At 45.5% G+C, this 13,330-nt stretch overlaps 1 protein-coding gene across 4 annotated transcripts in view; it reads right to left on the minus strand.

Annotated features, from left to right (window-relative positions):
• The window catches only part of ABLIM1 (actin binding LIM protein 1), a 239,380-nt gene that overhangs the window by 93,758 nt on the left and 132,292 nt on the right, over positions 1-13,330 (minus strand). For all 4 annotated transcript variants that reach the window (XM_081104375.1, XM_081104373.1, XM_081104376.1 and 1 more), the window contains 2 exons: positions 11,581-11,764; positions 9,459-9,568 (listed from right to left, as the gene is read on the minus strand). In XM_081104375.1, the coding sequence (XP_080960501.1) occupies positions 9,459-9,568; positions 11,581-11,764 (294 nt within the window). The remainder of the gene's footprint in view (positions 1-9,458; positions 9,569-11,580; positions 11,765-13,330) is intronic.

Consider the following 13,330-nt stretch of genomic DNA (forward strand, 5'->3'; position numbering starts at 1 on the left):
CACTGAGCCAAACCAGGTAGGGCTTTTTTTTCCTTTTAAAGAGTATATATACTTGTAGAATTTCAGTTAAGTGGACATCCTGTAAACTTACAGAATTTCAGTTCTTTGCTCATCATTTTATATATATAGGCCATCTACACATTTGAGATTTCCAATTCTGATCCTTAAACCAGTACTCTCAGAATTCTGTTAGGAGTACTAGGGATTCTCAAGGTCAAGACACTCTCTTCTTTAACCACATTGGTGTTTTTCTCCCATATTTTCGACTAGGATCTGAGTGGGAGATGAAAAGGAGCCAGACTATTTGCCCTTCCTCTCTTCGTAATTGATTATGAAGTTATTAAGCAGGAATCCCATGGCTAATGCTGCCAGGCAGGGGGGTGAGCATCAAAGCAATAGCCTTCGTACCAACCCAAAAGCATGAGAACTGAGAGCCTGAGAAGCTCGTCTGATTAGCTGTGGAGGATGGCTTTGGCCCACAGACCTGCCTCAGCACTCAGGGCTGAACTCTGCAACTGATTCCCACGGGCCGATGGGGCCTGCTTGGAGCGGGGTGAGCCGTAGGGGTGCCTGATATACAGGAAGAATGCCACCTATTGAGAGTATACATTTATGGAGCAGAACATATACTTTAAAAAGGATGCTGAAAACGTCAGTATCTGCTGACAGACAGTATCTACTGCCTCGCAAAAGAATCTCTTCAACAGCCTCTCTTCCATTTCCCTGAACCACAAATAAAAAGAGTAACGTGCCTGTATTTCCTCAGGATGCAATGGAGAATCTTTGATGGGAAATAAAAAATATTAGCATAAAACATTAATACCATCTTGTCATCTGCTCTAATTTTCAGGTTTAAAATCCTATCCAAGGAACTCTGTGTGTGTGTATGTATGGGTTCACCCACATGTTTTCAGAACTAAAAGAAGAGTCTAACGTATGGAATAAACATTATCTTTGTAAGTACACTCACAACTTCAAAATTCTTTCTTTCTTAAATACATTTTTTATTGGTTTCAGAGAGGAAGAGAGAAGGAGAGAAAGATAGAAACATCAATGATGAGAGAGAATCATTGATCGACTGCCTCCTGCACACCCCATACTGGCGATCAAGTCCACAACTCGGGCATGTGCCCTGACTGGGTATCGAACCATGACCTCCTGGTTCATAGATTGACACTCAACCACTGAGCCACGGCGGGTCAACTAACGATTTCAAAAGCGCAGCTGGAGGGAAGGCCCAGAGCATCACTGCCTTCCGGGCTCGTCCCCTGCACTGTCGTCTGTTTTGTCCATTGTGGCTGCTCAGCATCATTTCTGATGATGCAAACATCACGGGGATTGTCCCAAGATTAAAAGTAGGATTCTCTTTTGACTACGGATGCCACCAGGACAGCAAGAGGAAGGTGGGAAGCAATGAAAACAGAACCAAGCATCACCCAATCATGGGACGCTCTCAGAAAAGGCCCTGTCTAAGGCAGCCTCACAGATCGTGGTCTCCAGCCGGCACGGGTGAAAAGTTCCAGCCGAACCTTCCATGGGCAGGGCCTTCCTGCCATGGGGCCAATGACCACTCAAGCAGCACATGGTTGGAACAGTGCTTCTCTGTGGGCTTGAGCAGCTCTCCTTTCTGCTCACAATGTGTAATCCAGACGTGCCTTGCAAACCCTGTTTGATACCCCAGCCACCCCTCAAAAAGGCCACTGTAATACATACTTCTGCAGGAAGACAGACTAATGTGTCCTAAGCTCAAGCCTGAGTCCTGAGCACTTTGGGTCTGTTTCTGGTCAGGGTTGGGAACATCTTGGGTCAGACTTCCACCAAGTGGTCCTCTACTCAGTTTTTGGCCAGGTGGCAAAGGGGTATAAAGAAAAGGAAGAGCCGAAACCGGTTTGGCTCAGTGGATAGAGCACTGGCCTGCGGACTGAAAGGTCCCAGGTTCGATTCCGGTCAAGGGCATGTACCTGGGTTGCGGGCACATCCCAAGTGGGAGATGTGCAGGAGGCAGCTGATCGATGTTTCTCTCTCATCGATGTTTCTAACTCTCTATCTCTCTCCCTTCCTCTCTGTAAAAAATCAATAAAATATATTTTTTTAAAAAAAAAAAGAAAAGAAAAGGAAGAATGGGAGAAGGAGCAAACATGGAAGGAAGGAGGATGGGTGCCCCCGATGAAGGCTGCCACCTGCAATCACCTGGGGCATTGAGTGGTGCCCATGCCATGACCCTCCACACTGCGAACCCTGGTGGACACAAGCCTGACAGCTCACAGGGAGTTCAGAAAATTGGCAGCCACTGCTTTCAAGATTCGGGATAGTCCTTAGCAAACCCTTCTTGAAGCTGTACCAAGACCCCGACACAGAGACCCAAACAAATCCTTGTACAAGCATGTTCACTGAAGCACGATTCACAACAGCCAAATGGGGGAAATGAACTAAACGTCCATGAACAGACGAGTGGATAAAGAAGTTGTGGTCTATCCACACAATGGAATATTATTCAGCCGTAAAAAGGAATGGAGTACTGATAAGCGCCACAGCCTGGATGAACCCTGAAGACATTCTGATAAGCGGAAGATGCCAGAAACAAAAGGCCACCTATGCACAATTACATTCACGACATATCGAGAATAGGTGACACAGAGAGACAGAAAGCAGGCTGGTAGCTGCCCAGGCTGGGAGAAGGAGGGATCGGGGGTAAGTGCTTAGTGAGTATGGGGCCTTCTTTTGGGGGGATGAAAATGTTTTAGAACTAGACAGAGATGGTGGCTGTATAACACTGTGAATGTACTAAAATGTTCACTTTAAAGTGGTTAACTTTGTTACGTGAACTTGACCTCAATTAAAACAAATTGAGGAGGGAGGTGGAGGAGGGTATAGGGGAAATAAGTGGTGATGGACGGAAACTTGATTTGGGTGGTGAACACACAATACGGTGTACAGATGATGTGTTGTGGAATTGTGCACCTGAAACCTGTATATTGTTAACCAGTGTCACCCTAATAAATTCAAGAAAAAGGAAAAAAATCATAACTGTAAGAAGGTTTGTCTTGCACTGATTTCCCTAATTTACTTGTAAACTTTAACCGGGTGAAGAGTTCCATAATTAATCTTTAACTGGCTATGGTCACCCAGTGCGCACGGGCTCTTGCCAAAGAGGAAATCATGCTTGAATCCTACGTCAGTTTCTCAGATTCAGCAGCCATTAGCAAACATCAGCTCATTCGCTCTATTCCAAAGACGGGAAGAGGAAAAGAAGGGTAGAATGTCAGTTTCGGTACTTTCACCATGTGACCAGCCACTTAATACATATTCGGCTGAAGGTCATAGCAAGGGCAAACAGCCATGAAACTCCAGTCTGTAATGAATGAGTCTTTTATTTTATAACATTGTTCTTTCTTAAGTGCTTTGTTTTGGTTTTAAATAGGTCATACATACACATGGTTAATTTTTTTTTTTTTTTTTTTTGTATAGTAAAAACAACTCCCTTCCTCCCTGCTGGGTACTAATAGAAATTTCTCAGTATCTTCCTGGGACAATCTATAGCAGCGGTTCTCAACCTGTGGGTCGCGACCCCTTTGGCGATCGAACGACCCTTTCACAGGGGTCGCCTAAGACCATCCTGCATATCAGATATTTACATTACGATTCATAACAGTAGCAACATTACAGTTATGAAGTAGCAACGAAAATAATTTTATGGTTGGGTCACAACATGAGGAACTTTATTTAAAGGGCCAGAAGGTTGAGAAGCACTGATCTATAGGAATATACAACTAATAGAGGCCTGGTGCACGAATTTGTACCTGGGTGGGGTCCCTCGGCCTGGCAGGTGATCGGGGCTGATGGGGGCCATCTTGACCAGTCCCAATCAGGGCCAATTGGGGCCAATCAGGGCTGGCTGGGCCAGGTTGGCTGGCCAGCTGGGGGAAGGGACTGCGGGAGGTTGGCTGTGGGAGCGCACTGACCACCAGGGGAAAGCTCCCACATTGAGCCTCTGCCCCCTGGTGGTCAGTGTATGTCATAGCGACTGGTCGACCGGTCATTAGGTCGACCAGTTGTAACGGTCGCTTAGGCTTATATATATATATATATATATATATATATATATATATATACTTTTACATATATATAATATATATATATATATATATATATATATAGAGAGAGAGAGAGAGAGAGAGAGAGAGAGAGATGTATACACAGCAGTCCTTTGAATAGCTACATCTTTACTGCCACTGAAAAATTAAAAATAAACTGGGGACTGACTGCTGTTCCAATCATTAACATTCTAGTTTTACTGATAAGTATTTAGAAGCTGTGGGTCTCAATACGTAAGAGGCATATCTGGTGAAACGAAAATAGCAAATAAAAAAATGCCATTAACTTTCCATCCACTGAGAACACTTTTGAGATCATCCATGTGCTGTGTCACTCTGGGATCTTTATGTCTGACTCATAGTTGTTATAGATTTCAATCTGAAATGCCTGAATATAAATGTTCCTTATTGCAACATACCTCGTCTGTTTGCAGTAAACCTCTGCCTACTATGTAAATCCTAAACCCCACTCGTACCCAGTAGAGCAATATTGGAACTGCCACACCAGGAGCTGGCACCCTAAATGCCCAGAGAGGTGAGGCCTCCCTTTAATCTCACACTCAGAGGTGGGGAAATATGTTCCCTGACATTGCTACTTTAAAAAATAAATGTGATTCTGTCACCAATAAATTTATCTGAAGTAATAACCACTTTCCCTTTTATGATACAGGGAAAAGCTTATAAAAAAGATGAGAGTCTGGCCAGTGTGGCCCAGTGGTTGAACAATGACCCATGAACCAAGGGGTCACTGGTTCAATTCCCAGTCAGGGCACATGCCCAGGTTGTGGGCTCGATCCCCAGGAGGAGGCGTGCAGGAGGCAGCCAATAGATGTTTCTCTCTCACCAATATTTCTATGTCTCTATCCCTCTCCCTCCCCAAAAAAATCAATAAAAACATGTTTTTTTAAAAAACATGCACATGACTCTATCAAAAATAACTTAAACTCAGACCAAGTGGAGCATTTGTCCTGATACCTGTGGGAGTTCCAGTGGCAGTGAGAATAATGACAGTGCTGTACAGAAGGGGAGAGAGAGGAAGATGGGTTTGGATGTATTTGTGCGTGGGTGTTCCCCACGCCAATCCACCCAACCCACATGCCATCAGACACTAGTCTGACACCCTTTGAAGTGGAAAGGGTGATTGTAGACAGCAGCCCACTCACGCTCAGGTGCCTGAAATAGACAGGAGCAGCGTAGGAAATGACAATCCAAGCCCTATTCCCCATGCCCTAGGTTGTCACACACAGACTCCCCCGCACCCATCTCCTTAACCCCAGGGAACCCAGTCCTGCCCTTATAAGCGAATTCATGGAGAAAGGAGTTGAATTAAGCTTTACAGAAGAGTGTGTAACCTGGTGGAATATAATGTCTCCAGGGCATACATTTTATTTCTAAAGTATGGATCAGCTAGACATAGGCAATTGATTTTGTTATTGATAGTAAAAGCAATCTAATTAATGCTCGCCACAACCCTTTGAGATAACTTACTATCTTCTCCGTGTTATAAAATGGTTATTGCTTATTGAATTCAAATTGCATTAGACTAGATGCAGCAAGTTTTAATTAATTCAGGGGCAATAATCCATAATTGAAGTTGTTTGTTTCTATGAATAACTTCCTGATGGTTTCCATTCATCCAATCTTGCTGTAGCAGGAGGCAGCGGTGCGGATAAACAGTGCACAGCCCTGCAGGAAGGACACGTGGATCATGTGCCAGCAAGTCAGGTCACCGCTCCGAGGCTCCGCAACCCCAGCTTTGAAAATCAGAGAGCGATACCTACATGGTCAAATCAATACCAGGGACGGTAATGGCCTCTGGCGCCAGACGGCTGGGGTTTGTGTCCGGACCCACCACATAATGTCCGTGTGAGCTTGTGTGCATCATTTAACCTCTGTGACCCCTGGTCTCTTCATCTGTGAAAAGGGGATCGTTTTCACTGGGTGGTGATGAGGATTAAATGAAGATTTGTAGAGCAGTTACACAGTGCCTGATCCACAGTGAGTGCTAAGTGGATGTTGGATAAGGAAAATAAAACAGAAAGGTTAGAAGAGCAGGAGCAACGGAAGTGCACCTCTACCCAGGAAGCTCCAGCTGAGACGATTTTGGATAAACGATGGCTTCTGTCGGCCACGCTTCGCCTCCTCTCTCCCTCTCACGCTGTCTTCACCTGCTCCTCGGTGACTACAGAAAACCAGCCCCGGGATGTGAAATGAAACGGTGGTTCAGAAGAGCAAACTCATTTTCCAAAGGACATTTCAGAGGAAAAAGAGGCCCTTGGCTCTCTGCTACATTTCATCGACTCTGTGAACATTAACGAGAGAGTTTCATTTTTGCTTTTATGTAGGAAGCTTTGCCATTTTAAAAATTGAAAGAAAGAAAAATGACTCAAAGGGACATCAGGATGGTTTTAAAGAACCAGGCACTTCTTCAAGAACTGCAAGTAGCAGCCAGTGTTTTCTAATCACGCCCCAGTAAATTTCAGAAACTTGCTGAAAACTCCCCTGAGCTAGTACTCGCGGGCCTGCCTCGTCGGCGTATAGTGCATGTGTGTATCCACAGATAAGAGCTCTCTTTTTGGCAGACATCCACGCCCACATGCCTCATAAATGCTATCTGAGTACTTACCTAAATAGACAAGGACTTGTTGAAAAATAACAATGAACTGATCAAAGCAGTTGCATAGGATTGAGATTTCATCCATGTGCAAGGGAAAAATATGATTTGTTCTAACAATTTGTACATAAGCAACAATTATTATATCTGCCATTAGAGATGTGATGAATTTGAGTAGGATACATTCTACAATTAAAATTTTTATTCCTTTTAAAATATATATGTATTTTTATTGATTTCAGAGAGGAAGGAAGAGGAAGAGAGAGATGGAAACATCAATGATGAGAGAGAATCATTGATCGGCGGCCTCCTGCATGCCTCACACTGGGAATCGAGCCTGCAACCCAGGCATGTGCCCTGACCAGGAATCCAATCGTGAGCATCAGCCACTGAGCCACACCAGTTGGGCTTTATTCCTTTTTTTATGCACATAACATGTATGTCATATGAAAATAGAAAAGAGGGATAAAGCAAAAAACAAACAAAAAAACCCCAAACACTTTAACAAACATTGGAATAACCATTTTGGTAGAACTGTGACTAGGACACAGGATCCCGAATTCCATGGATGGAGGGGACGGGAAGCCTTTAAAAATGTCCCACTTTTGTTTCTCAATCCAAACCATGAGGAATGTCAGATGAAACAAAAGAGCGAGCTCCAGATCAGGAACCAAAGGCCTGCCTCTAATCCGACCTGTCAGCGGGCAGCGAGAGCATGCATGCGGGACTCAGGTTCCCCACCTATCAAGAACGACAGTTGGACTAAAGGACTCCACAGAATGTGAGGGCACGGCCGTTCTATTGTAGGCCCATGGACACGATGCTCTTTCTCACCCTATCCTGGGACTCATAAAATCCTTTTTAAAACATCTTTATTGTTGAAAGTATTATATATATATATATATATATATATATATATATATATATATCCCTTTCCCCCCGCCCCCCAGTCTTGCTATAGCAGGGAGGCTGTGGCAGGCAGAAAGTGCACAGCCCTTCTACAAATTCCCCCACATAACCTGTTCCCACTTTTTTCAGCTCCCCTCGCACCCCCCACCCCAGGCCTTCACCACCCTACTGTCTGTGTCCATGAGTTAAGCATATATGCATACAAGCTCTTTGAAATCCTTTTTCTTAAAGACTTGGAAGAATACCTCCAATGTTGTTGGTAATGTTCTTTCAAAGCAAGCCCTCCCACACCGTGGGTGGCTAGTCCCTCTGCCGGTCACCTTCCCGATGGCCTGCCTGGGATAGAGCAGGTAAGGACAGTGAAGGACTCAAAATCCTACTAGGGTCCAGGCCTGCGCTGCTCTGTAGCCATGGCTCCACCCAGGCTGCTCGTGTTCCTCTGCCGGGCACAGGCATCCTCCTGCGAAGGACCCGGCCTTGTTGAATAAGGTGACTAACACTTATTTTCTTCTTCCCTCCCAGTGGCCAAAATCCAATCTCTATGCAAATGCTTTGGTCAGAACATTCTTCTTTTTAACGGGTACCAGGATTCTTCTCCGTGAACAGGAAGATTTGGACTCGCTGTTATGAACGGCATAGCGTTCCTCCGGAGGAGAAGTAGCTGATCTCATTCGTCTGTGCTGAGACCAGCAGGGCATAAAGGCGTTTTTTCCCCCAGGTCTCCCAAGGACTGGCGGAATCCACAGAAACCAAGGCTGACCTCTCGCCCGCATCCTCATGCCCCAGGGGAGAGATGGCGGTAGAGCTTCCTTGTCTGGAGCCCAGAGTTCAGAATACACCTCAAAGGTTCACGCGCCTATTCACCGTCATTTACCAGAAGGAATCGTGCAATCGATCACTATTTTTATTTGGGGGAGGGCGGTTTTCTTGGGATTCTCACAGGTCAGACAAGCCCTTGTCCCAAAGAATTACACATTCCCCTGGTTGACCCCTATCAGTGCAGCCCGCTAGCCTTTCTCTTCCTACTTTCAATTTCTCCCCATGTTAGGTATTTTTGTGTACCGTATGCATTTATTATCTATCTGCTGCCACCAGAAAGCAAGCTTTTAGAACAGTGGTTCTCAACCTTCTGGCCCTTTAAATACAGTTCCTCATGTTGTGACCCAACCATAAAATTATTTTGTTGCTACTTCGTAACTGTAATGTTGCTACTGTTATAAATCGTAATGTAAATATCTGATATGCAGGATGGTCTTAGGCGACCCCTGTGAAAGGGTCATTCAACCGCCAAAGGGGTCGCGACCCACAGGTTGAGAACCGCTGCTTTAGAGGATGCCGACTTTGTTCTGTCCACACCTATGTCACCGAGGGGAACAATACACATCACAGGTACCAGCAAATTATCTATCATCCAACGGCTAAATGTCAGAACCCCTCCAGGTGAATAAAGAATATTTAAGGGTCAGTATAAATCATCTCATTAGCTTTAGGCCCAGGAGATAGTTAATACACAGAGACATCAATTATATCGCCACCGAATGCTCTCCCATCTCAACCTCTGAGACTCGAGATGGCATTTCCAATGTAAAGTTTTATAACTCCCTGTCCCTCCTTTACTGTCAAAAGGCACAATTTAATGTCCAATTCTATTTATGTCTTGTTGCAATAAAGGAGATGCTCTTTATTGCATGGGTTGCAATCAAAGCTTCATGTTTTACAACTGGAAATGCCTTCGACAGTATTACTCTCAGTGCCAGCTAAGTTTCACTAAAAGAAAGGCACTGGCCTAAGCTACCTTTGAGCCACGAGGAACCCATGCCAACAGGGGCTGGGACACTTACTGCCGGAGCAGGAGGCTTCTTTAGGGCTGGACGACATCGGCTGGGCACAGAGTTGACAGAGGCAGTCTCTCCCGTTGAACGTGACGCGGTCTCCGGGTGGAAACGGGCGCCTGGGGGACAGAAGGACATGGCTTGGCAGGTTATCCCAGCGATTTCACTCCTGTTCCTTACGCCTCTGCCTGCTGCCCTCCGGTGCCAAGTCCTTACTTGGAGAAGCACCAGCCCAAATGTCTGAAATACCATCTGAACCAAGCCGGCCAGCTGGACACGGTCCAAACACACAAACGTGCCTCAATTTGAGAAGGGAGAATGCGCTGCGTCTGCGGGCACCCAGAGAGTAAAGGGAATGAATGAGTCACCTCTGCTCACTAGTGGGGGGATGTTCCAACAAGTCGCTCAGCGGGGCGCACACAGTAAAATTTTCCAAATGGAAAACCCTTCATGAAGAAACATTTCAAATGCCATACATTCCTATTCAGGCTTAAGGCCCCTCCCCAGGAGAGCTGGTCACAGGTCAAGCGTTAATGCTTTCAGCTCCCAAGACCTCTGTGATAAATTCTGCTGATTTAGACTTTGTCCTGGAAATCTGAATGGGTGATGGGAATGGATCATTGTGCCGGGTGGGACCCAGTCTCTGGTGGAGAAATATGAAAATGCCATAAATATCTGTTTAAAAATTACTATTAGTTTCTTTCCAGAAAGAAAATATCCTTTCCCATGAGACAGTCATCAATAACAGCACATTTTGCAAAAATACCGCCTTCTGCATATATGGTACCAGTTTCTTCTGCAGGCAGATAGCATGTTGACAAAATCATGCATGAACAGCCATAGGTCAGCTTCCATGCCTCCTTACTTGCGCTAGGCCAAGGTGCCAATTATCTCCATCAACATGGGTTTTCAAATGTGTGATTGTCTCGATGGGAAATGGGAAGCTCACAAGCAAAACAGCCCCGCACGCCTGGGTCAGAGCGATTACTTAAGGACAAAGTCAAGCTTCTTGATGTGAGTTTTGCTTTCACAACTGCCATCCCTCCTGAAGTCGCCCTTGGGCTGCCTCACAGTGGTAGTGAACTGTGAACTGTGATACACACACAGGGAGTACACTCGGACTTAAGACCACGCCACCCGTGGCTTGGTGCCAGTCGCCGAGGAGCGTGTTAAATGCTCTGCCCCCAAGTTTTAGAAATGCTGAGCTGTGGTCGCCCCTCTTCTCAGGGTTCAGTGTTCCTTTCCATTGTTCAGATAAGGCCCAGAGAGGGACAGCGACTGGCCTGGATGGATCAGCTGGGGAGGCCAGGTGACAGGCAGGTGCAGGGGATGTCCACCAACTCAGAACCTCCTTATGATAGGAGTCAAACCCAACTTAAGTTCTCTAATGTGTAGCACTCACCGCAAAACAATAAAAGCACATTTTCCCACCCACACTCAGGTTCCTTCTCTCTGACTGATCGTTTTAATCAAGTGAAGTTAAGATTTACGCTGTAGATGATAGATGACCAGGAGCAGGGACTGGCAAACTTTTCTCCTAAAATACCAGCTCATGGATATTATTTTGTTTTGTACTAGGTGGATCATATGATTTTTGTCACAACTACTCAACTCTGTCACTGTAGCTTGAAAGCAGCCATACATGATTCATCAACAAATGGGTGTGGCTGTGTCCCAATAAAACTTTATTTACAAAAACAGATATTAGGTCTAATTTGGAGCATGGTTTGCCCACTCTTGCTCTATGAGACTACTTTAAACACACACACACACACACACACACACACATGTGCGCGCACACACGCACACAAGAACTTCTACTTCCAAAGAAGCTTTATCTTTCTAATCAGTTATGTCATTTCCTCCCAATGTTTCATTGCTTAAAATCTTTTGAGACCTAGAGCTACTTTCAGACTTGGTTTCAAGCCACTCAATATGAGTCTTATTATTTAGTAGAAGACACCATAAATTACTTTTTGACAAAGGCTGCGAATACAGTAGAAAGATAAAGGAATCTAAGGACACATCAGAAAAAAGAATATTTTAAGACTAAGCACAATTCAAGACTCCAGGAGGCCATCCCAAGCGTCGGCAGCAGAGCCCAGCACTCTGCCGGGAAGCGCTCACTTACTTGCAGATGGTACACGCGAAGCAATTGGGATGGTAGGTCTTGCCCAGGGCAGTCACCACCTCTCCTTCCACGAACTCCCCACAGCCATGGCAGCGTGTCCCGTACATCCTCTGGTAGTCCAGGGTGCAGAGATACTCCCCGTTCTTTATGAAGAAGCCACCTTGGGCCAGGTCACAGCCGCACACTGTGGAAAGACAAGTTCACATCCGGTTATGTTGTCTGTCCAGCTGCTGAGACAGTTGCCCTCTGCATGCTTTTCACTTACTCTATGATCTCAGTGGTTTGGGCTTAGGGGAGGGGACTGGTACAAAGAGCTATTTATTGTTGGGCTCTGATCTCTCTCTTGCCTCCCTCCCCTTTAGTTTCCTATCCTTTGGGAGCGATGCAATATCTCATACCAGTAAACTCCACTGGCCAGGTCTCAATGTCTTTTGTGGTATGTCTAAGATTCAGAGATAATCAAACGGTCCTGGATGGAACGATACTCTTAGTTCATGGTGTCTTAAATATGAACCAAGCTGTCCCTGGCAATGCCATTTAGGAAAGGTGCCTTCTGCTTGCCCACACAACTGCTTTGTTTGAGCCAAGATTGTAACTGAGCTGAGTAATAAATTCCCACTCTATGAAAAGCAGTAGCTGAAATGTCCAATGTCTATTTTTTTCACACTCTGGAAATACTTTCTCATAGCTATGGAAAATTCAGACGTTTAATTTTCTCTTTGTGCAGTAAATAGGAAAAGCCAATTATTTATACATGATAGAGTGAGAGATAAAAATGAACACGCAGAAGAGGAGAGAGAAGGGAACTTGCCCAAGAGAAAACGATCGTTCAGGACCTTAACACATGCAGAAGAGGATGCTTCGCTGTGTCTGGATCCTGGTGTCTTCTTTCAGCACTGCAGCTGTGGGTTATGGAGACGGGGCAAGGAAGCAGGTCCTGGGATGCCAGGGGCTGGGGCCCGGTGTCCATGTTCAGACAAGACCAGTGAAGGCCACAGTAACTTGTCCAAAACCAAAGCCTCAGGCAGCCACTGCTGAAGGACCGGGAAGCTACAGCCAAAGCTGGAAACCTCCAATCTTAACCCCCCAATTCCCAAGGTTGGGTGATGCCTGTACAATCAAGGGCCTTAGGCCAAGAACCCAGGATGCTTCTTGGTTATTCCTGCAAGCAGCTAATAGGCACTCAGTTGGGGTACGAAGGAGGTGAGTTCAATCACTAAATTGCTTGCCTACTAGAATTCTTTCAGGGTCCAGACTACTTCCCATGACTCATGAACACACCTAGATGAACTCGTGCTGACTACAGGGACATTCTGATGGAGCTAACTACTCCCCCACCTTCAGTTACCAGACTTCACTAATTGCAAACGATTAAAGATAGTCAGGGTGACGTAGAGCCTACAAGCAAGCTGTCCACTGGGGATCCATCAGCCTTTGTTTAGATCAACACTCCACAGCTATGACCTCCTTCTTTGTGATTTACAATCAAGTAACCCAAGATGATAGCCGAAGTCCATCACGCCTGAGAATGACCACCCTATAAATACTACTGTGATCACATCACCTGGAAAACAGCTCATTCACCACCTGCTGCCTCCTCTAACCTGCCAGGGTCCCCACTGTTCTCACATCTGCTTCATCCTTACCAAATGGGTCCTGTGGGTTGAGGGAATGCAAATATGGACTAACCTCATCCTGACTGCAAATTCCTTTAACAGCAATAAACATAATCTTGGGTTGGGGGAGGGAG

The sequence above is a fragment of the Myotis nattereri genome (genome assembly GCF_964212035.1).
Source record: "Myotis nattereri genome assembly, chromosome: 13".
Taxonomy (NCBI): domain Eukaryota; kingdom Metazoa; phylum Chordata; class Mammalia; order Chiroptera; family Vespertilionidae; genus Myotis; species Myotis nattereri.